We start from the raw sequence: 24,941 nt of genomic DNA, 5'->3' as shown, positions 1-24,941 counted from the left end.
AAAAGGCTATAATTTTTTAAATTGTAGTTTTATTGCTTTTTAACTTAAATGTTTATTTAGCATTATTAAGTGGAAAGTCTTGGTACTGTCAGGAGGAATGTATTATTAAAGTAATTATTTGGATTATATAGTCAGAATAAAGGGCTGGGAGAGAAGGGAAAGAACTATAGTGTTTATTTTAAAAGGGGGCTTTGTTAAGTTTCACTCCACCATTTTTTTGTTACATTTAATCAATTTAAAATACTGTCTAAAATATTAATTGGATACTTTTTCTTGGTTTCTGGTAAGATACTGAAGTTATTTGTATGGGATAAAATCCTGAACTCCTTACTTAGGCAAAGCTCCCATCAAAGTTCTCCTTACTGATAACCAGAATGGCCCCCTTTTCCTCTCTCCCTACAAAATTAAAAAATACATGGCTTTCCTTCTCTTCCTAGTTCATAAAAAAGGCCCAGACAACTTCCTAGTTCATAAAAAGGGCCCAGACAAAAAGCCCCCAACTTTCCACAGTACCTGACAGTCTCAAATGAAATCATTCCCTTTCCCTGGCTTGAGTTCAGAAAACACACAGGCTTACCAAACTCCACATGGCTGGTGTATGGGTACATTATATTGGGCATCCTGACCAAGAGTGGCTTTATAAGAGGGATTGTGTCTGCAAAAGGGGCCAAAGGCAGCAAGCAGGACTTGCTGCATAGAGACAAGGGAGTCTCTCCATAGCCAGAATAAGGACAGAGCTTGGACCCAAATCTGAGGGGTGAGTTCAATCTACGGGGGCATGGGGGGAAGATGTTTGTTTTTCCATACATCTGTATCTTGTGCATTTTAAGAGTAAAGTGTGTTCACAAAGTTCCTTTGCCAAGCCTGTGTATTCCTAGTTGTAAGGGCCACGCAGTCCCTGGAGAGTTGAACTGTGAAGTGGAGGGCCCATGAGGGTAGAGCTCTGGAGAGAGCATGCATAAGTGAGTGGAGAGCTTGTGAGGAGGGTTCAACAACAGCCTTGGGGCCGATGGCAGCTGAGCCATAGGGCCAAACATCCTAAGGAGGGTGCCAGAGAGGGAGGCTGTGCCCCAGAGCTTGCCTGTGATGCCAGAACCAGACAGTGTCTGGATGTTGCTCAGACCCAGTTGGCTTGAAAGCATGTGGGATCCAAATGGTGGGTCTAATAAAGCAGACTGGTGATCTTCCACGAGGGGAACTCATCCAGGGCTGTAAGACTGTGTCCAATATAGGGTGCAAATATTCACAGCATCTGTTTAGAAAATGTGTTGATGTTGCTGTTATATAAGAGCAGAGATACAGAAGCAACCCCCCCCCCAACAATTCACAATAGCTCAAGGTTTAGCAGATACTTTACCATAAACAAAGTGCTCTCTTTGATTAAGCAGCTGGAGATAAGAGTCAAAATACAAAGTGCATACAAAATCACAATTTTTCCTCACCTGCATAGGACAAGGTGAGATAGGATTGGTACACCGTCCCCCTGAATGGATGACAGCTTATGACCAGCTTCAGCATAATAGAAACAATGATGCGTCTCATGCAGATTTAAGAGAGACACTGCACCCATTTAGAGCGCTAAAGAAACACAGAAAACTGATTGGGGGAGGATTAAGTCATTCTCCTGTTCTTTCCTCAAAGTGTCTAATTTTTGTTTGCGAGAACGCAATCAAGTTTGCAGAGAAAATGTAGCTAGTTGTTTAAAGTTTGCTCCCTCCAACTGCATCTCCGATAAGGGTCCAATCCATCTGTCACAACAGGTGAGTAATCATGATCACTTAAACAATGATAATACACAGCTACTCCCACTTTTGAAATAACTGAACTACTTGAAGAAAAGTTTTTTACTAATTTTAAAAATAGCATTGGGAGAAAAATTGCTGCCTTTGACTCCACACTGATGTATACCTCCTTACGCTGTAAAGATTTTCTCTTTGGGGAGAAAAAACAAGGGTGGGGGTGGGAGGGAGGAGCACCAGCCTTGCCGGTTTGGGACAGATGCCTGAATACTTTATTAGTTCAACAAATTCCCTCAATTTCAATACATTCCTGTACAGCTACTGTCCTTCCTCGGCGCTGATTATTTGCACACCCGATTCCTCCAACCTGCTCTGCTGGGTGCTCCAGTAGCCACAGCACCTTCCAGCAGTCATGACCTTCCCCACAACTGAAATGTTCTTGATGCCACCAAAGATGAGTCCCCCATCAAAACCACGTTCTACATCTCAAAAACACTTGAAACCCTTGCCACTTACCTATACGCTCAGCTTCCTCACTGAAGTTGTTGTTGTGCTTCCACTGTTTCCATTCTTGTTGACATCTTCTCCCTGTTGTTGCAATTCCTAGCATGTTGGTATGAGGAAGCAGATGACTTCAGCCGGAAAGTCAGATCAAATAGGCTTTGGCAATCAGGTCCAACCACCCCAAGGGAAGAACTTGCGGGGGGGGGGGGGGGTGGTTCTAAGCCATAAAGACTAAGCAATTGAATCAACTGGTTGTATATGGTGTTAGAGTGCATAAAAATATGCTGAGTAAGGCCTTTCATGAAAGCTTGTAATGATCTGAACTTGGTGGTCATTATGACATATATTTACAGAACTGGTTATGAATTTATGTATACAGAGAACTGGATTAATGTCCACCTTCCCAACCAGACGAGACTTAGCTCCAAGCACTAAGCATTATACAGTCCAGGAAAAAACAAATGATGGGCCATTAAATTTAAAGGGAAAACACAGACATCCTGGCTAGAATTTCCCCACTCTATGTAACCATGATCCAGGAGAGAAAAGACAAGAGCCCTTTCTTTAAAAGGAGAGTTGAAACTTAAATCTTCATCCAGAACCAGAGGGACAGTTTCGAAGCCAGGAGGCTGTCTGTGAACAGTGGATCCCCCTAGGGCTAGGGGACACACGGAGAAACTGTTCAAAGGTGATAGGAGACTTACATTAGACTCAGCCTCAGCCCCCCTCCCACACTCCAAACCCCTCAGCCCCAGGCCCATCCCAGAGCCCTTACCCTCTCCCACACCCCAACCCCCTGCCCCATTTCTTTAACAAGCACCTGGGGAAATTTAACTGTTTAAATGTCACACATTCTCATTAAACACACAATTTTAATGAGAATGATTATGACAAGACTAGAGAGAGATTTTCAATTTCAGAATTGGATAAACATTTGTTAATTCAACTTCTTTTCCTAGTCCACTGTCTATGTTAGGTTGCTGCTAAAAAAAAAAAAAAAAAAACATACCACGGGTCAGACTTGATGTTTTCAAACAAAAATATATATCAAGTGAAATTCATGAGACAATATGAAAAGTAAATGTTTCAAAATTATATCCAAAACAAAGTTCTGGCCTCTTCCTCATTTCTAATATGACATAAGGACAGAGTTTTACAGATACACAGGGAGTGTGTCTAGTAACTTTAAAAGTAATCTTATTTTGGTGTAACTGGACCTCAGAAGTTATTCTTGATGATTTTCTGGGGATTGTTTGAGACCTTTTCCAGCCACTGAGAAATCAAAGTATTTGTATTTCTAAAGATAATAGATTCCCTTAAACTACAAAGTCAAGAGAGATGTAAAGAACTTCACAACCCAGCACTACCACTGACCATCCCCTTCAAATTAAAAAAAAAAAAAAGATTTGCTTCTGACTCTACAATAAGTTTTGTCAGTAGGAAAAAAAATGATTATGGGTCAGATAACTGACGGCAGAGATGATCCAGATGATCTCAGAGATCCTGTGCAGAGTTCTCTGCTGTGCATGACATCCACAGGACATAGATGCGTACAGAGGAGGTAGTTATGACTCCCTGTTTCTGGTACAGTTCTACACCAGGGCTGGTATGGAGGAGCAATATTGAGGATGCTCTATTCTACACCATTTGGATTTGAACATTAAGGGGCCATTTGGAAATAGCCAGAGTGCACATTGTCCACAGCCCTGCACACCCGAAGCTGTAGGGAAGTGACGTAGGAGCCACCTAGGATAGCGCTATGCAAGCTAGGGAGTCCTCTGTGCTAGGAGTTTTCCCAGCTGAGGCAACCTGGCAGCTCATCAGTCTCTTTCAGTGAAAAATGGTTTTTGAGCAGGGCAGAATCTTGGCCCTGCCTCTACATTAAAGTTTTAAACAAAACACATCAAGAAAACCACTGCCAAATCAAATAAGACTTCTCTAAAAGAACTGAAACAATATTAAGCATATATGCTATTGCTAATGCCATGTTCAAAAAGGAAACACAGAACACAATAATACATGGTCCAGTCAAAATGGTATTTAAGAATGGACATACTGGGTCAGACCAATGGTTTATCTAGCCAAATATCCTGACTTCCAACAGTGGCCGGTGCCAGCTGCTTCAGAGGGAGAGAACAGAAGAGGGTAATTTATCAAGTGATCTATCCCCGGTCATGCAGCCCAGTTTCTAGCAGTCAGAGGTTTAGGGATACCCAGACCACGGGGTTGCATCCCTGATTATTTTGGCTGTACATATCTTCCATGATCTTATCTAATTCTTGTGACTTCCTAGTCACACTTTGGGTCTTCACAACATCCCATAGCAATGAGTTCCACAGGTTGACTGTCCATTGCATGAAGAAGTATGCCTATTAATTTCACTGGGTGACCGGTAGTTTGTGTGTTATGTAAACAGGTAAATAATACTTCCTTATTCACTTTCTCCACACCATTCATGATTTTATAGACCTCTATTATATCCCCTGCTCCCCCCTCAGTCATCTCTTTTCCATAGTGAACAGTCCCAGACTTTTTCTTTCTCCTCTCATATGGAAGCTGTTCCATACTCCTAATCATTTTTGTTGCCCTTCTCTTTACTTTTTCCAATTCTAATATATTTAAGGTGTAGGCATACAATGCATTTATTTGGTGGCACGATGATATTTTCTGTCTTATCTATCCCCTTCCTAATGGTTTCTAACATGGTTAGTTTTTTTGACTGCTGTTGCACGTTGAGCAGATGTACTCCAAGAGACCCCATCATTGTGTACGTATAGTTGGGATTACGTTTTCTAATGTGCACTACTTTGGATCTATCAACACTGATTTTCATCTGCCATTTTGTTTCCGAGTCACCCAGTTTTGTGAGATCCCTTTGTAACTCTTCACAGTCAGCTTTTGACTTAACTATCCTGAGTAATTTTACCTCTGCAAATTTTTGCCTCCTCGTTGTTTACCCTTTTCCAGAACATTTCTGAATATGTTCGACAGCACTGGTCCCAGTACAGAACCTGCAATTTACCTCTGTCCACTATGAAAACTAAACATTTATTCCTACCCTTTGTTTTCTATCTTTCAACCAGTTACTGATCCAGGAGAGGAGCTTCCCTCTTATCCATGACTCCTTACTTTGCTTAAGAGCCTTCAGTGAGGGACCTTTTCAAAGGCTTTCTGAAAGTCCAAGTACACTATATTCACTGTATCACCCTTGTCCATGTTTGTTGACCCCCTCAAAAAATTATAATAGATTGGTGAGGCATGATTTCACTTTATAAAAGCCATATTGACTCTTCCCCAACGTATTGCGGGAACCTGTGTGTCTGGCAATTCTGTTCTTTACTATAGTTTCAACCAACTTGCATCATATTGAAATTAGGCTTACTAGCCTGTAATTGTTAGAATTGCCTCTGGAGCCTGTTTTAAAAATTGGCATCACATCCAATCCAATTGGCTACCATCCAATCTTCTGGTGCAGAGGTTGCTTTAAGTAATACGTTATGTACCAGAGTTGTTAGTTCTGCAATTTTACAATTGATTGCCTTCAGAAGTCTTAGGTGAATACCAACTGGTCATAGTGACTTATTACTGTTTATCAATTGGTTCCAAAATCTCCTCTAATGACAACTCAGTCTTGGACAGTCGTTCAGTTTAGTCACCTAAAAAGAATGGCTCAGGAGTGGGAATCTCCCTCACATCCTCTGCAGTGAAGACCAATGCAAGGATTCATTTAGCTTCTCCCTAATGGCCTCCTCTTGCTTGAGTGCTCAATTAGCACCCTGAGTCTCCAGTGATTGTTTGGCAGTCTTCCTGTTTCTGATGTACTTTAAAAAAAAAAAAAAAAAAAAAAAAAAGCTGTTAATTTTTTTCATCCTTAGCTAGTTGTTCTTCAGAATCTTGTCTGGCTGCCTAATTATACTTGACTTGCCACAGTTTTTATGCTCCTATTTTCCTCATTTGGATTTGAGTTCCAGAAAGTCTTTTTGTCTTTAACTACCTTTTTTACTCTGTGGTTTAGCCATCACTACACACAAGTCTGTGCAGAGGTCTGCATCCTTTGCACCCAGTAAGCAATTCACAAAGTGGGTGACCTCCTGGTCATCTCAAACCCAGCTAACTATATTCTTATAATCAAATTCCCCATTACTATTATCAGTCTCTCCCTAATAACTGAGGTCCCCTCCCCCAGAGTGGTATCCTCAGGCAAAAGAATACCATGACATCACATGGCAAAAGGATCCCAATTACAGGACTGTTTCCCTCTGTTCCAGCTTGATATTATCCTTCCCAGAGACTTTCATCCTCTTCAACAGCACAGAGGCTGTCAGATTTGGGGTGAGACTGCTCTATTGTGTCAGGCTAGTACTGCTCTACTGTGTCCCTGAAAGTCTTGTCTATGTACGTCTCTCTTGGCTCCTCCAGTTCAGCCACTCTGGTCTCAAAAGCCCATACTCTATCTCTGATGCCCCTGAGTGGCTTGCACCGAATGTACACATTTGCCACCTGCCCACAAGGCAGCTAATCATATATGCTGCGTTCAGTGGGCAACCCCTACTCTGCTGCTGGACTTCCACCTGCGGGATTTTTACTCTTGTGGGGGTGGGGTAGGGTTGTTGGTTCTTTGTGTGTCACTTTTTTTTCCTTGGGGGAGGGGTGTTATTGACTTAAGTTTAGAGACTGTATATTAGGTGTATCTTGCTCTCACGCTCCCTCCCAATTCCCCCACAAAAGTCCCATATGGTGCTCCTGTTTGCTAGCTCTTCTATTTGCTGAGGGGCTGGCTTTTTAAACTCCTGTTCTCCCTGAGTTAGCCCCACCTCCTCATTAAGGAAGCCTAAAGAAATTAGAGATACAAAAAATCGCAGGCTAGAGCCTCATTAGGAAGATCTCAGCCTTGCCTAGCAGGCCGCTAAGGTCAGCACATAGCCCACCAACAGACCACACTATGAAGTTCAAGCAAGCAAGAACATAAAAATTAACAAAAACAAACTTACCCCAAGGGTCATAATAGTCACTCTTCTTATACCTGGAGAGCTCCCTTGTAAAACTCCTCTGTTTGCTAGCTTCTCTGGTCACTTAGGAGCTGGCTTTTTAAACCCCTCTCCTCCCTGGATTGACTAACACGCTGCTTCTCAACCCAAGGATCACAAGCAGGTTTCGAGGGTGGAGTGAAGTGACAAAATCACTCTCCCCTTCTTTATGGGCAGAATGGAGGTAGGGATCCTGAAACATTTTTCTGTTCATAACATGAAGTCCAGGTATTGAAAAAGGTTGCGAAGCACTGAACTGCCACTTTCATCAGTAAAGGTCTTCTCCCGTTACTAAAAATTCACAGCAACGTAAAGTCAAATTATTTAAGAACAGAGACCCCCAGATTTCTCTTTCCAGCGAATTTTTCTTGTAGTAACTCTAGAAAAATTTCAGTTCCCTACTTCACTAAGCCCTTACATTTTCATTAACATTAAGAGTAACTGAATGGAGATTAACAAGTTTTTACTACAAATTCAACCCAAAGAACTATGTATTATATTTACAGAATTAATTCTAAAACGTACCGTATTGCAAGCTAGTTAGCTCATTGCTCTAAGTTACTCTTGATCAAATACATTTTGTACACTATAGCTTATATGGCAGGCTATATACTATGAAATGATTAAATAAAGGAAGTTTACAAAAAGGGAGTTCTTATTTTGGCACAGTATTTATGAAGTAAGAACTTTGCAGAAGACCCAATCAGAAATAATCTGGAGGTATATACTTATGGCATCGCTACAAGACAGCTGCATTGGTGCGGAACTCCAACACAGACAGCTAATATTGACTTTTTTCAAAGCGCGCTAAGTATGTCAAATGCAGAAAACATACAGAGAGGAAAAACAGCAGCAAAGGTTATTCTCAAAGCTTCAAGCAATTCTTGAAAAATCTCAAACCCATAAAGCAAAAAAAAATAAAATAAACAACGCTTAATGTCAAGTGCAAGGGCCACCAGATACTTGGGGATTTTTCTGCTATTTCACAATCGCAAAGGTAGAATGGGCTAGTGGACTGAGAAACAGCCTAGACTCCAGAATTCCTGAGTTCTCAGATAAGACTAAACAATATTCTGCTTTGGGCAAGTCACTAAGGGGGGAGGAGGGAGAGAAAACCTGGATTTGTGCTGGAAATGGCCCACCTTGATTATCATACACATTGTAAGGAGAGTGATCACTTTAGATAAGCTATTACCAGCAGGAGAGTGGGGTGGGGGGAGAGAAAACCTTTTGTAGTGGTAAACACCCATTTTTTCATGCTTTGTGTATATAAAAAGATCTTTTGTACTTTCCACAGTATGCATCCGATGAAGTGAGCTGTAGCTCACGAAAGCTTATGCTCAAATAAATTGGTTAGTCTCTAAGGTGCCACAAGTACTCCTTTTCTTTTCACTAAGCTTGTGTCTTAATTTCCCCATCTTTAAAATTTACTTTACAGGAATATAGCAAAACTGAGTATTTGTAGGGTGTTTTGAATAGGTAAGTTATGTATTATCCAGTTCCCCCTGCCAGCCCATAACAAGTGCTCTAGTCCCCTCCAAACTAATGGAACCTTCCCACACTACAGGTAAGTAGGGGACAAAGAGCAGACATCCATACCTTTCTGAAATATCAGAAACCTTTAAAATAACTTTCGATCATGAGAAACTGTGATTGGTTTTGAACTCATAGGCAGCATTCTCTCTCCATGGTACTTTACAAGTTAATTCATGCAAAAACTTTTCTGTAAAAGCATTTCAAGTTGGTCACTTTTGAAAGTTTAGTTTGCAGATTCTCATCTGTATTCATGATGAAATACAGGAACATTTATTTAAATCAGTGGCTGGAGTACGAGTTTTTCATTTACAGCTCAATTGTATTATTTTATCCAGCATTTTCAATATATATTTATGGAAAAAGTTGCAACTTTTAGGTCTTATACTAATACTGTAAAATGGAGAGTAATTAGGACTTCATTTGCATTAACCGCTAGTTTCCTAAAATACACTATATAATTTCAAGACACAGACAATGGCTAAAGCTGCATTAGGAGAGAGCTTTAAGGTGGAGGGAAGGATGCACTCGTACGTACATCAATAGGAGAGTACAGCAAATATGGAAAAACTATTGACAGTCTCCACAGCTACCTTTCACCTTGTACAGCAACAGGCAGTGCTCTGGTAATGTTCAACTACACAAGACACCCACCACCAGGGGAAAGTATCTTTTACCTATTAAAATTACACAAGATGGGAAGTTAAGCGATACCCAAGCATCAAATATAACTCCATGAAGTGACTATATTTAACACTAAGAGCTATCTAGAGAAATGAAATACCCTGGGTGAAACCTATTTGTCACAAGCCTGGGTCTGAACAAAAGACAACAACAGCTCTTATATTATGGTTTAAATGGTTCATTTAATTTTTTTTCCCAAAGTTTCTCAAACTCTAAATTAGGCCCCTAAAGTTTATGGCTTCTTCTACATTGGATAAGTATTTTATTTAACATTAATAATAAATCTATCCTGCCCGGTGGGTTAATTAATACAGAACACTGAAGGGTCAGTGATCCAGGAACAAGTCATAAAATGGAGACCAGCAGAGAGCTGCCTAACTACAAATAATTGCTGCAGAAAGACACAAGAGTACTACAGAATTACCTTTAAAAACAAGTTACTAACCTTTCTGTAAAAAGAAAAGGAGGACTTGTGGCACCTTAGAGACTAACCAGTTTATTTGAGCATGAGCTTTCGTGAGCTACAGCTCACGTCATCGGATGCCTACCGTGGAAAGTGTAGATCTTATTATATACACACAAAGCAACGAGATGTGTTGCTTGGGTCCATTCCACGTTAGTTGTGCGCACACTGCTAGCACAGTCACCGGATATTTTTTGCTCCGTGGTATCCCTTGTGCCGGCTCCAATGCCCTCCAGTGCTGCACGCTCATGCACCCAGTATAAGGGGCCTGTCTGGCTCCCCACCCTCTAAGTTCCCTCTTGCTGGCTAACTCTGATCATGGGGCAGTGGGTTGTGGAATGGACATGAGCAATACATCTTGAATAACCGTTACAGAAACGTTAGTAACCATTTTTTCTTTAAGTGCTTGCTCATGTCCATTCCATGTTAGGTGACTCCCAAGTGGTACCATAGGAGGTGAGCTCGGTGGTTCAGAGGACATGTGGATTGCAACATCATCTCTAGCCTCCTGGGTGATGGCATAGTGGGATGAAAAAGTATGTACTGATGACCAAGTCTCTACTCTACAAATATCCTGGACGGGGACCTGGTCCAGAAATGCTTCTGAGGAAGCATGAACTCTCGTTGAGTGGGCAGTCAAGATGGCAGGAAGTGGGGCACGCACCAGCTCATAGCACCTGCGAATGCAGGAAGTGATCCAGGAGGAAATTCTTTGGGCTGAAATTGGCAGGCCTTTCATCCCGTCCACTATTGCCATAAAGAGCTGTGTGGACTTATAGAATGGTTTAGTCCATTCTATATAGAAAGCTAGGGCATGCCTAACGTCCAGTATGTGAAGATGCTACTCATCCTTATTATTGTGTGGTGTCAGGAAGAATACTGGCAGGAAGATAGCCTGATTACTATGAAACTGCGAAAGCACCTTCAGGAGGAATAAGGGGGTGGAGGCAAAGTTGTACCTTGTCCTTAAAGGACACCATATATGGGAGTTCTGATGTAAGGGCCACAATCTTTGAGACCCTCCTGGCCAAGGTAATTGCGACCAGGAAGGTGACCTTCTAGGAGAAGTACAACAAAGAGCACAATGCCAGCAGCTCAAAGGGAGGGCCTGTCAGTCTTGAGAGGACGAGGTCCCACCGTGCAATGGGCTCACAAATCTGCATGTATAGTCTCTCTAAGCCCTTGAGGAAGCAAACGGACATTTTTTGGGGGGTGGGGACAGCCTACCATCCACCAGAAGGTAGAAGGCAGAAATGGCTGCTAGGTGTACCTTAAATTGATGAAATGGCTAGGCCCAGCTGTTTCAGATGAAGCAGATACTTCAGCACAGACTGGCGAGATGACTTAGTGGGTCAGAAGCCTTGTTGGGATGACCACACAGAAAAACACTTCTACTTGGCAAGCTAAGTTGCTCTAGTAGATGGTTTCCTACTACCTAGCAATACCTGGTGGACTTTGTCTGAACAGGCCAGCTCTGCTTGGTTTAACCATGGAGCTTCCACCCGGTCAGGAGGAGGGCCTTGTGGTTCAGGTGGAGCAATCAGCTGTGATCCTGTGAGATCAGGTCTGGGAGGGAAGGGAGCACCATCGGGGTCGCTATTGACAGGTCTAATAATGTGCCAAACCAGTGCTGGCATGGTCATGCTGGGGCTATAAGAATAACCTTCGCTCTGTCCTGCTTGAATTTGAGTAAGACTTTGTGCACAAGAGGAATGGGAGGAAATGTATAGAACAGGTGCTTTGTCCAAGGGAGCAGGAAGACACCTGTGAATGAGCCCAGGCTACACCCATGTAGAGAGCAAAACTGCTGAGACTTCCTTTTTTCTTGGTTACAAATAGATCTATGAGAGGAGCCCCTCCTCCCCCACTGCTGGAAGATGGTCCTGGCTACAATTGGGGTAAAGGAACCTGCGGAGGTGATCTGCCAGATTGTTCCAGGCACCCACAAGGTGAGAAGCTTTTAGGTGGATCAAGTGCTTTATGCAGAACTCCCACAAGTGAATGGCCTCTTGACACAGGAGAGAAAGAACATGCCCCCACCTGATATAAAACATGGCTGCTGTGTTGTCTGTAAGGACTCACACAACCTTGTCTGCAATCTGGGGTAAAAACACCTGGCATGCTAAGTGGACAGTTCTGAGCTCTCTGACATTTATATGTAAGGAGAGCTCCTCCTAGGACCACAGACCTTGAGTTCTGAGGTGCTCAAGCTGAGCCCCGCAACTTAGCTCAGATACATCCGAGCTTAGGGATAGTTAGGGTTGGGAACCGATAAAGGGAATGCCCAAGCCTACCATCTAGGGGTCCCTCCACCAATCTAGAGAGGCAAGGACCTGGGCAGGAACTGCAAGCACTGAGACCAAATGATGATGATTTGGCGAGTATGCTGAGGCCACCCACACTTGAAGGAGTCTGATGCGCAGTCTTGCCTGCTTACCATGTATGCACACGCAGCCATATAACCCAATAGTCCGAGGCAGAAACAGGCTATCATGATGGGGCAGATCTTGACCTGCGATATCAGGGATGACATTATCTGGAAGCAAGCCTCTGGGAGGAAGGCTCTGGCTGAGGTGGAATCAAGCACCGCACCAATTAACTATCCTCTGAATGGGGATGAGCATTGACTTCTCCTAATTTATCAGCAGGCCTGGTGCTTGGAAGGTAGCTTGGATCAGGTGGATGCCAGCTCTCACCTGGGACTCGGACCAGCCCTTGATCAGCCTGTCATCAAGAGTAGACTGGTACCCCTTGCCTTCTGAAGAAGGCTGCCACTACTACCATGCATTTTGTGAATACTTGAGGGGCTGTCGCCAGGCCGAAGAGGAAGATGGTGAACTGGTAGTGGGTCTGGTTCATGACAAAACCTGAGAAATCTTATGTGGCCCCGAAGTATGGAAATGTGAAAATAGACATCTAAAGTCAAGGGCACCGTACCAGTCCCCTGAATCCAGGGAGGGAATAATGGAGGCCAGGGAGACCAGGTGGAACTTCAGTATCCTCAGGTAAGTGTTGAGGAAGTGCAGGTCTAGGATGGGTCTGAGACCCCCTTTGGCCTTCGGGATGAGGAAATAATGGGAGTAAAACTCTTTCCCTCTCAAGCTCTGAAGTAGCTCCTCTGTAGCCCCTACCCAGAAGAGGGCTTGCATTTTCTGGGCAAAAACTGCTCGTGAGAAGAGTCCCTGAAGAGGGATGAGGAAGGGAGGTGGGATGGAGGAATTGAAATAAACTGGAAAGTGTAACCTTCCTCCACCGTCCTCAGTACTCAGCAGTCCAAGGTGATGAGGGACCATGCCAGGTTGAAGTGGGAGAGATGGCTTGAAAACAAGAAAGGGGCAGTATCCAGTACAAGAACTGGTATAATGTCCTTGGGCGCCCCATAAAAAGTTCTGCTTGGAGCCTCCCATCTGTGAGGACTCGGTAGAGAGGCTGAAGCGGGGGGTGGGCAGATGATCGTGTTTATAACCTGTTTTGCTTCTTAAACAGGTCTGGGTGTGGCGGCAAAGCCGAGAAGTGGACTGGTTGTTGCGGCCTGAAGTGTTTCCTCAAAGGCACTACAGCACATGGACCCAGGGACTTGAGAGTGGCTCTAAAATCCTTCCGGCTGTGAAGCTTCACATCCGTTTGCTCAGAGAAGAGCAAAGTGCCTTCAAACAGAAGGTCCTGGATGGGTTGTTGGTTCTCCGCTGGGTGACTTGAGGACTGGAGCCAAGAGCATCTGCGCATGATCACTGCAGAAGCCATGGAACTAGCCACCGAATCTGCAGCATCCAGGGTGGGCTGTAGGGAGGGCCTGGCCACAGACTTCCCTTCCTCCACCACAGAAGAGAACTCCTGCCTGGAATTCTGGGGAAGAGAGTCCTTGTACTTCTTCATTGACTCCCAGACATTAAAACTGTATCTCCCCAGCAACATCTACTGGTTGGAGATGCAGAGCTGTAGACCCTGTCAAAGTCAGATTCAGGACTCACATAATTTGTCAGACCACTCTGTTTATTAGCAGAGCGCCTTGCTAATGCACCCAGATGTGAGCCCCTCTCTGAGGCCCAAGATAACCTATTTACACAGCTAAGCCAAAGCCAATTTAACATAAAAGAGACAAAAGAAAGCAGAAACTGACAAATATACATACATATCTTATTTGCATACTAACGTTTACCAATCTCCTAGCTCAGTAGGAGCTCGAAGTTGATTAGTTTGAGGACCCATTGTCTCACACTCCTTAATGTTTCTCTTCCTGACAACTATATTTCAACAAACCCTTCAAGTAGCATTTCTTTAATGACTTATAATTTCAATATAATTCATTCTACTTTCAAAACCCCATATAGTTTAGACCTTTTTGGTAGACCTTTATTCTCTGTACTCTCTTGCTTTGAAAGTTGTTTCTTGCTGTCCTTCTCATTGGACCCCAGAAGGGGGTGGGCGTACAGGTACTCATAGCCCTGGGCACAGACAAAGTACTTCTTTTTGGCCCTGGTTTTGGTTAAGGCCCTTTGTTTGCTACAAGGCCTTAACCAATCCCATAATGGCCTAATTGAGAGGGCCGCTTCAATGGGCCTGCAGCAGACAAGGTATCGACCACGCAGTGGGAGAATTCTTTGATTAACTCCAGCTCCAGCCCAAACACCGAGGCCACACTTTTCAACAACTCCGAGTGAGCTAAGAGTCATTGGGGGTGAGGTGGGGGAAGGGATACATGTGTCCCAGACACTTCCTCATCTTGGGAGGAGGAAGAAGAGACCAGCACCGGCAGGGGGTCCTCTTCCTCTCCTTATGCACCAACCGGGTCCTGTAGATCTAGTTCCTGAGGCTTGGTACTGGGCTTGGTACTGGAGTCCAGGTCAGGTGCCGGTTGTAGGGATGGAAGCTCTCTTCTCTCTGAGTCTATGGAGTATGAGTATCTGGAAGAGGGCCCTTGAATATGAGGAAACCCCTATGGGTTCCAAAATGGCCACTGCATTTGCATAGGCCAGTGCCCACTGGGCCAAGTACTCGGCAGTACCTCTGTGTCTGGGTCCATCAACTGGCAGAGCTGCCTAGGGCGGAACTGGCTGACAACGAGCCTTTCTCCAGAGACCATGGAGGGGCAATACCTGTCAGTCTGGGGAACAGTGCCGAGGTGGGAAGACCTGTGTCAAGGCAGGCAGTAACGGTTTCCCTCTAGACAGTACTGAGGGCAGGAGTGGCAGAAGCTCCCTAAAAGTGCGGGGGCTATCAACCTGTGCCTCTGCCCCCTTGCTGCCCCTTCTTCCCAAGATCTCGCACCACACCTTTTCTCTAACCCTCCACCATCGTGCTGCCCATTCCCTCCAAGGCCCTGCCCTCACACTGTCCTTTCCCCCAAGGCCCTGCTTCTGCACTACCTCTTCCTGAGGCCTTGCCCCCTGCTTGCTCCTCTCAAGCCCCTTCCCCCGTTGCTTTCCCTTACAGCTGGCAAAGTTGAGAATAATTGTCTTAGTCACCCATTTTCCCCCCTTGATAATCATTGGGTAATTTAAGTAAAAATATTTCTCAGCTTGATAAGTACTGGATTGGACTGAAAGAGCTTGAGATGTAGTTTAAGCTGTACACAATCAGCATTTTTCATCTGGTGATTTATAAGTTACAGTGCTTTATGCAGATGGATTTTTGTATAATCCCCCCAGCTTTGGGAGCCAGATTTTTGCTTCCGTAGCTGCAAAATCAATAAGGCTCTCTGAAGAGTTGTTCATCACACATGAAATGTAAAGCAAATTGAAGTAAAATTCTCAGCAATTGCAGTTTAATACAGATGAAAAATCATCACATGAAGGCAAAAATAGTACTTTAAACAAAAAATAAAAATAGGAACTTATTGAATGTTGCTATATAATCATTGAGTTGATGCGCAAGAGCTGCTACACTGCTGAAAATACAAGGAAATTAAACTTTAATGCAATAGAAATGGCATGTTTATTTACAATGAGAAGATACACATGTTCAGGGTTTAAGTTTACTGAAGAAAAATATTTCTCACAATATTATTTATATTTCCATAGTTCCTAGAAGTCTTAGTCACAGAGCAGGACTCCACTGTGTTAGGTGCTATACAAACACAGATGTTTAAAGTGTCAAATTTCTGGGGTACAAAAGACGAGAGCAAGAAATATACTCATTTTTTCCTTAAGATATTATTGTAATTATTTTAAAAAAGACTGGCTTCAGTCATGATTAGGGCCCTACTAAATACATGGCTGTGAAAAACGTGTCATGGACCATGCAATCAGACCAACCCTGTGAAATCTAGTTATTGGAGGGGAAGGGAACGGCTGGGGAACCTACCAGGCCTTCGGCTCCAGCTGCTAGTCTTGGCCAGGCTGGGGAGGAACAGGACTTGCTCTTCCCCTGCACAGCCACTTGTGGGAAGTGGGAGGGCGGGGGGGGGGGGGGGGAATCAGAGCCACCTCCGGGTACCTACCCCAGCTGCAGGAAGCTCCAGGACTGAGCAGCAGCCCTGGAGCTTCCTGCAGTGGTAGGAAGTTGATAGAGATGGGGCTGATCTCTCCTGTGCTGCTGAGAGCACTCCAGCCAGGGGCTCCTAGCTACTAGTTCTGGCTGGGCTGGGGAGGGACAGGACTTGCTCTTCCCCTGCAGGGCCGCACTCGCGGGGGAGATCAGATCCACCTTCGGGTACTTACCCTGTGTTGCTGGGAGCAACCTGTAGCCAGGGGAGGTACCTACCTGAACCTCCAGCAACCTCCTGTGACTACAGGAAGCTCCAGGGCTGCTGCCCAGTCCCAGAGCTTCCTGCAGCCACAGGAGATACCTGGAAGTAGGTCTGATCTGCCCCGAGAGTGGCTGTGCAGGGGAAGAGCTCGTCCTGTCCCTCCCCAACCTGGCCAGAACTAGCAGCTAGGAGCCCCCAGCTGGGGCACTCCCAGTAGCACCTCTAGGTCAGACCCATCTCCACCTCTAGCTCTAGGGGTACTGCCTTCAGAGCCCAGAAGTGAGAGTGGCAATCCCGTGACCCCTCCACAACCTTCCCTTTGGATCACGACCCCCGCAGTTACAACACCATGAAATTTCAGATGGAAACTTCTGAAAACATGGAATTAACTAATTTTCAAATCCTATGGCTGTGAAATTGACCAGAATGGACTGTGAATTTGGTAGGGCCCTAGTCATGATAGTTATTTATTCTAATTCTTTAAATTGCATTTCACTCCTTTAAGTTGTGTATCAGAAATATTAATATAGTCTGTTAGAAGTTTAATTTGGCATACTATTATCCTTTCAAATAAGACCCCCCACAAAGATCAGTAAATACAATGCACTCCAAAATACAAATTGAAAAATAAAGTTATTGGTTAATATGTAGGTAATGTACATCAATCCCCACTTCAAGGTTTACATTAACCAGAGAAAGGTACATCAATACGATTATGCTAATATAAAATTTCAAATAAAGTAGTTACTAACTGTATTTGCAAGAAATTGCAGTATTTGCCAGAGACCCTTGTGTAGTTATTGTTGCTGACAGAGCTACTGAGATTAGATATCTCTTTACACCAAATAGGGTGAGACTTTTCATACTTCACAGTACTAAAAGGTTTGGCCAAAGCCAATTATTTTCATCCAAGCACCTACAGCACCACTGCAAATACATACTACGTATAGTAAAAAATACTGGACAACTTTATGCTAGCCAGAATTACAGCGTTGAGATTTGCTGTTTAGTATGAAAAATTAAGAGGTGGTCAGCTAAAAGATGCCAGAAAGATTGCTCTAGCTTCAAACAATTCTTAGTAAAGACTATTTCAAGTATTCAATAGTAGCATTAAATAGAAGAGATCCAATGTTGTAGTCAGAGTGTTTTTGATTGCAGAACGATTGCAAATTAAGGCTTCAACTGATAAGTAAAACGTACCTACAGTGTTACTTTGCCAAGATTTTACTATTAAAAAAGTAACAAATTCGTTTTGCTCATACCTCTCCAGAAACAAGGAGTACCTTGCATCAGCACAAGTAAGGTCTCAAATGCATAACTTAGAAAGCTTGCCACAGGAAAAAGATTATTCAAGTCATAGTGAATACTGCGGCATTAAGGGTCCAATCATGCAATTGGCCACAAGACACAGCAGTCTACCTGTGCATTGCTGACAGCAGAACTAGGACCCAACTCTGTAACAGAGCACACTTACCATCTTTCTTAGTTTCCTTTTTCATTTACTATACAGCAAGTTTATTTTAAATTTACCAGGTTATACTAAAATCACCCAACCCAAGTTAAAAGTTTAAGGAGCAGTTACAACGTTCATGTAGTACATTTTCAAAATATGTATTTGCATCTGTAACCTTTTATTAGAATTCTGCAAAATTAAAGCCACTGTCGGAAATAACCAGCTCCAAAAACATTTGATTATGCCAAACGAGTAAATCAAGCTTCAGTTTTCCAAAACACCTTACACATAATACAGCAGTACCCAAATAGCACAATTTCAATTATTCAAACCGATTTTCCACCAAGCACATTGATTGACTAGCAGACACTACTGAATTGTCCTCCACTGAAAAACAGAACCCACCTCTGCTTCCCTTTACACATTCCTCCTCCCCCCACCCCCCCAAAAAAGCCTCCATGCACTACAGTGGATGGGACTACTCAGTGGTACCTCCATCTTGGAGCAAATTTAAGTGAATGAACAAGGCAGCTGCTTTAGTTATAGGAGGCTTATGTCCAATTTGTCTTTATACTCCAGTTTTGTCATCTGATCCCTTTTAATAAACTTCATAGGTGAAATCCTGGCTCCTAGAAGTGGAAAAAACTTCCAACTTCAATGGGGAAAACATTTCATCCCATAAGGTTCAAAACCAGAACACAGTCTCATTAAAACAAGGTGACTCATTCCTGGAAACAGAAGTTTACTTGTTTCAGGGGGGCTTGTCACGATTCCTTATGCTTACTTTGTATTTAAGCTAAGTGTGTTTAGAAAAAGTTTAATTCTTCATAGCTTTTCTCCCACTTGCTCCTGCAGTGAAGCCCATAAAAATGAGTATTATGAAAATGCTTATTATGACAAGTAACTGAAGTCATATACTACTATAGCTTCAAGATAGGATCAAGCAAGAGAAAAAGCTGATATGAAGATGGAGATAAAACAGAAAAGATCATACAAATACTGACAGTTCATTTCTTTGCCACATTTGCTTCAGGATGAATGACGTTCCTTATCCATCCTATCAGTACTCGATTCACTTAAAAGATAACTGCAGTGATTTAGCTTTACTAAAGGTACTAATATTTCACTAAGAATGTTTCCAAATGTTTAGAAATTCCCACCGTTTTAGTAATTCCATTCAGTGACAAACCATTATCCCTTCATTGAGATTGTCATATTTATAATACAGCATTGTACTGCCCAGCATAATGCTAAGCCTTGCAAAACAGATTGAAACTATAAAAATATAGGTATGGTTCCATTAGAAACGTATTAAAAATCAAATGATTTCAAAATTATTTTGAGTTCAAATTTTATATTCCAGAAAGTTATTTTATAATCTGATTTGACCCTACTCATTCAATTAACCAATATGACTTGCGAACAATAGAATACATGAGCAAAATTTTCAATAGCACCTAAGTGAAACTCAGTGGGATTTAGGCACTTAGAATCTTACTCCTTATAATTTTGCAACTGCTCGAGTTTCATTGGTTTCTATGGGTCTTGATGTTTCTCGGGGTCTTGATGTTTCTCAATCTGATCTGCCTAATGAGACAATCATGATAATGGATTCTATTTGACTGTTTTCCGTATCTGTATTCTATTTCAGACACTTATTCTTTGTAACTATCTGCATTTTTTATATTAAAATTTTCTTTACAGTATCTTACATTTTTCAGTGGCAATTAATCCTACTTTAATACAGGTGCAATCTCCTTTAAAAATTAGCAATACTGTACTCAAGGAACAAGTAGTCCATTCTTTTAGAATAAACAGTCCTGTTTCAAGGATTGGCTGGCACATAGACGGGGGTACATCTCCACTGCACTTGGGAATGTGCTTCCCAGCTCAGGTAGACAGACACATGTTAGCCCTGCTCGAGCTGCATGCAAAAACCATCAGTGTAGCTGGAGGCAGCACAGGTAGTAGCTGGGGCTAGCCAAACGTGTATGAACCCAGGGTGTCCAGTGGGTTAGTACTCAGGTGGTTAACTCGAGCGGCCACCCATGCTACTCTTGGCTACATTGCTGTTTAGCACGCTAGCTCAAGCGGAACTAGTGCATGTCTTTTGACCGAAGCTGGGAAGGACAGCCCCAGTTGCAGAGTAGACGTACCCAAAAAAGCCCAAGGTGGCTAATATAACGATAGCATTTGGTTCCAGAACAATAATAAAAAAATCTCTGCCTGATAGTTATTAGACTTTACGATCACTACCACTTGTCAGAGGATGAGGAAATCCAGTCTGAATGGGGCCAAACATGCAATATTCGTATGCCTTACCCTGAACTGTTAAACAAGAACAGTGTGACATTGAAGGAGACCTATAAGACTGGCAGAGGATTGGTACATCTTCTAGAGCAACAGCCACTGCACGGCTTCAGAAAATTCAGGACACGTCTCCCTCGGTGACCAATTAGCTCTGGCAGGTAGGCTGAAGAAGGCTTTATGCCATGGAAATTCAACTCCCTGCGTCTTTTTGGATGGATAATACCCCTGGGGGCACTATCCAAGGAAGCTGCTATGCTCAGAGGAGTGCGGGAATTAGAATCATGGCTGACTCCTGCCTAGACAGTGGTTGTGGAGAAAGCACTTTGCGCCCTTTCCTTCTTGAACCCTGAAAGGGCAGCCAACATCTAGCTGCAAAATAAGCAAATAGGAGAGGATCATTTTATGCCTGAGACATCAGAGAAACACTAAGAAACAGAAGGAAGGACAGAACGAGGGAGTCAGATGAGAGGGAAATGCCATCAGTCCCATTAAGTGCTATTCTGGTAAGCTAAAGTCTCCTGGTCCACTAAACCTATCTACTGTGCAAGCTTAGAAAACAGGAATAATATAAATAAATTATATAGTAATGCATATAAATGTATAAATATACTTTACCTTGCATCTTCATATTTGTAACAAATGCTTACCCCAACAGCCAGGTTAATTAAAGAAATTATTTTCAAAATTGTGCTCATGCAATAGGGACAATATAGTTAGAATTTTAAGAAATCCCTGAATTAAGACATAGGAATAAGCATTTATTATCAGTTTAAAGATGTAAGAGAAGAATGTGAATATATGAGCAGGAAATAAAAAAACAACACTGATGAGAAACACTTGTTCACCACACACACCAAACTGCATACCAGAAATCAATTTCCATGATATTTGCTCTGTTCTGCTCCCTCAAAGTTCATCAGTGGAAGTATCATTAGTTTTTGGTAATTCGCATTCTTCACTGAAGTGGCAGTTTTGAAGGATGTCCTTATAATGGTTCTTCAGATCTGTGTACAGAGAGACAGTTTCCTCCGAGTGAGGAAATGGCAGCAGCTTTTCATTCAATAGTATCTGTACTTGGTACTCCTCCTCAGGGGTCTTAGCTTGGTCACAGTGATAAAGCACAAATATCAGGTTTGAGGCATAAGGCACAATGCGACCACTACGAAACTTCCGATGCATTTGTTTTTCGTAATTGTTAGCGGCAAGGGGCTCCTCATCCTTGAAGAAACCCATTAGAGCAAGCAGTGGCTGAAGGGTCTCTGCATGTCCAAATTGCAGGATTACAGGTGAAGAAATGGGCATGGAACTAGAAAACATAAAAGTGAAGCATAAGCAAGATAGTCATCTGTGTTTAAAAGCAAATACTAGCGTACCGTTCAGTTGTTAGCAAAAAGTGTAGATTATTTTAAACATTTGTTTTACACTGACGTTGACTAAAAACCCATTTGGAAACAGAGGTGTTCAACTATCTGAAACCTTTTATTTAAAAAAAAACAAAACATTTTAAAATGTATTTTGTAACAATCAAAAATGTAATTGCACTTTTAAAAAACGTTAGCAGCTGTATTTTACCTATTAAGTACTATTACTATCAATTAATTGCTAAGTAGTAACCAGAAGTTCTAGTACCCCAACAAAATGATGACTTATTTGGCATTACTGAAATATTCAGATGACTGAAGTATTAGTATAGACAGGCAAAGCCTGTTCAGAAAGGACAAGCATGGAAAAAAACAGATGAAGGTTCCATTATATACTAAGACACTTGCTCTGATATCTGGTGAAAAGCAAACCTGTTGAAAGACTCTTGGTGAAGATAAAAGGAAAAAAAAACAGGGACGATGCCATGGCAGGAATCTACTATAAGGCCACCAAATCAGGAAGAAGAAGTGTATCAAGCATTTTTAGAATAAACCACAGAAGTATCCAAAGCACAGGACCTAGTGATAATGGAAGACGTTAGCTGCCCAAATATTTGTTCAAAAAATATATGGCAGGACACAGATTGTCCACCAAGTTTTTAGAATGTATTGCGGACAGCATTTTTGTTTCAGAAGGTAGAGGGAGTAAATAGGGTCTGGTTATTTTAGATTTTATTCTGACAAATGGGGGAAATGGTTGAGAATCTGAAGGTGGAAGGCAACTTGTGTGAAGGTGACCACACACACACCCCAAAAAAGAGTTTGTGATTCTGAGGAAAGAGTGAGGGCAGCAGAATAAAAATATCTGATGATGAAAATCAGAGAAATGGTAGGCATGGTCACATGGGACAGAAATTTATGGGAAAAGGAATTCAGGAGAGGTGGCAGTTTCTAAGAGAGACACAATAATAAATGCACAACAGCAAATTATCCCAAGGTGGAGGACAGATAAGAACATCACTAAGAACAATGACTACGTCAGGTGCTTTTTAATAACTTGAAAGTCAAAGCAATTGTACAAACTGGAAACAAGGACAAGAACATACAAGGGAAAGTACAAAATAATAGTACGAACATGTACGGACAAAATCAGAAAGGCAAAACTGTAACTGAATTACTTTTTATCCTTTATGTTCCTGGCTAGTTGTAAGTCCATCACCTAACGGGAAAGGAAAGCAAACAACAGAGGACAGAGAAACTGAAGTGTTTAATGCCTATTTCACTTCATTCTTCACTAAAAAGGTTAATTATGACCTCATGTGAAACACATTTAATATTGACAAAGGGAAACAATCTTGGGTCAAAACAGGTTAAAGAGTATTTGGATAAATTAGATGTATTCAAGTTTGCAGGGACACATGAAGTACATCCTACAGTACTTAAGGAACTAGCCAAAGTAATCGCTGAATCTTTAGTGATTATGTTTGAAAACTCATGGAGGTCTCAGAGTACTAGTGAAGGGCAAACAGAACCCATCTTTACAAAGGGGAACAGAGAGGACCTAGGGAATTATAGGCCAGCTGGTCTAACTTTGATACCCAGAAAGATACTGATACAAATTATTAAACCATCAATTTGTTCAAACCTAGTGGATAAGGTGATAAGTACTAGCCAATATGAGTATGTATGTCAAAGCAACCTAGTTTCCTTCTTTGATAGGGTAACCAGCCCAGTGGCTAAGGAGGAAGCAATAGACGTGATAAATCTTGATTTTAGTAAGGCTTCTGACACAATCCTACATGACATTCTCTAAAGCAAACTAGGGAAATACGGTCTAAATTAAATTACCATAAGGTGGGTGCATAACTGGTTGAAAGACAGTTCTTAAAAAGTAGTTATCAGTGGTTCAATGACATGCTAGGACGACATTACTAGTGGGGCCCCAGAGGGTGGGCCCAGTACTATTCAATATTTTCATTAATGACTTGGATGAAAAAGCAGAGAGTATGCTTATAAAATCTGAAGGAAACACCTAACTAGGAGGGGATGTAAGCACAAATTCAAAATGACCTTTCAAAATTGGTCTAAAATCAACAAAATGAAATTCAATAAAGACAAGTGCAAAGTACTATACTTAGGAAGGAAAAATCCAATGCACAAATACAAAACAGAGAAAAACTGGCCAAGCGACTGTATTGCAGAAAAGGATCTGGGGTTATAGTGGATCACAAATTGAATATGATGGGGCGGGGGGAAGATATACCGGTCTTCAAATATGTAAAAGGTTATTATAAAGAGGATGATGATCAATTATTCTCTGTGTCCACGGAGGGTAGGACAACTAGTAATTGACTTAGTTTTCAGCAAGGGGGAATCAGGTTAGATATTAGGAAAAGCTTATAATTAAAAGGGTAGAGAAACACTGGAAAAGATTACTTAGGGAGGTTTTAGAGTTCCCATCAGTGGAGGCTTTTAAAACCAGGTTAGACAAACACCTATCAGCAATGGTCTAGGTATACTTAATCCTGTCTCAGCATCAGTGGATCACCATATGACTTCTTGAGGTCCCTTGCAGCCCTACATATCTATGATTTATTGCAGTGCACTATAACTATGTTGAAACAGGTCAAGAAGAGTTGAACTGTGTGCATTCATATGATATATGAAGATTTATCTCAGATCGTCCATGCAAATTGTCAGGTTCAACCTCTTCCCTCTCAAAGTTAACTAACGTGTCTAATCACAAGCTAAGAACTTGGATATGAACTTTAAGACAAATTTTGGGATCCCATTGCTTCCTTCCCCAGCTGAAACCCTGGGAAGAGGCAGATAAGCAGGAAACCGCTATAAAGTAAGCTTTATGGGGTCTTATGTAAGTGGAGTTTCCTTACAAGGATTGATTTGGGAGATTATGGGGGGGACACAGAGAAGGCACCTATCTCCATCTGTTTCAAAATATAACACCAAGATTGCTCTCCATCATGAGACTTGTGTGTTGAAAAGTTTGCCAAAACTCTAACACATTGTTATTAAGCCTAAACAATCGAAAACATGATGCGTAAATAAGACAATGTTTTTGGATAGCCAATATAGTTTTCATTGTATTTTGTTCTGATGAATGTGAATTATTAGAATGACAATGCTTGGTTCTTCATTACACCGTGTAACTAAGGTAACCT

The 24,941-nt window shown here is 42.1% G+C and overlaps 1 protein-coding gene across 3 annotated transcripts in view; it reads right to left on the bottom strand.

Annotated features, from left to right (window-relative positions):
• Positions 1-24,941, bottom strand: part of MINPP1 (multiple inositol-polyphosphate phosphatase 1) — a 62,603-nt gene that overhangs the window by 7,328 nt on the left and 30,334 nt on the right. The window contains exons 5-6 of one of the 3 annotated variants that reach the window (XM_077822318.1): positions 21,268-21,707; positions 15,698-20,770 (exon numbers count right to left, since the gene is read on the bottom strand). In XM_077822318.1, the coding sequence (XP_077678444.1) occupies positions 21,308-21,707 (400 nt within the window). In that variant the 3' untranslated portion in view covers positions 15,698-20,770; positions 21,268-21,307. Of the gene's footprint in view, positions 1-15,697; positions 21,708-24,941 lie in introns of those variants that run through there. The other 2 variants (XM_077822319.1, XM_077822317.1) reach the window with 2 other exon arrangements.

This window comes from Eretmochelys imbricata, chromosome 7 (assembly GCF_965152235.1).
Source record: "Eretmochelys imbricata isolate rEreImb1 chromosome 7, rEreImb1.hap1, whole genome shotgun sequence".
Taxonomy (NCBI): Eukaryota; Metazoa; Chordata; order Testudines; family Cheloniidae; genus Eretmochelys; species Eretmochelys imbricata.
This window is presented reverse-complemented; position numbering and strand designations above follow the sequence as displayed.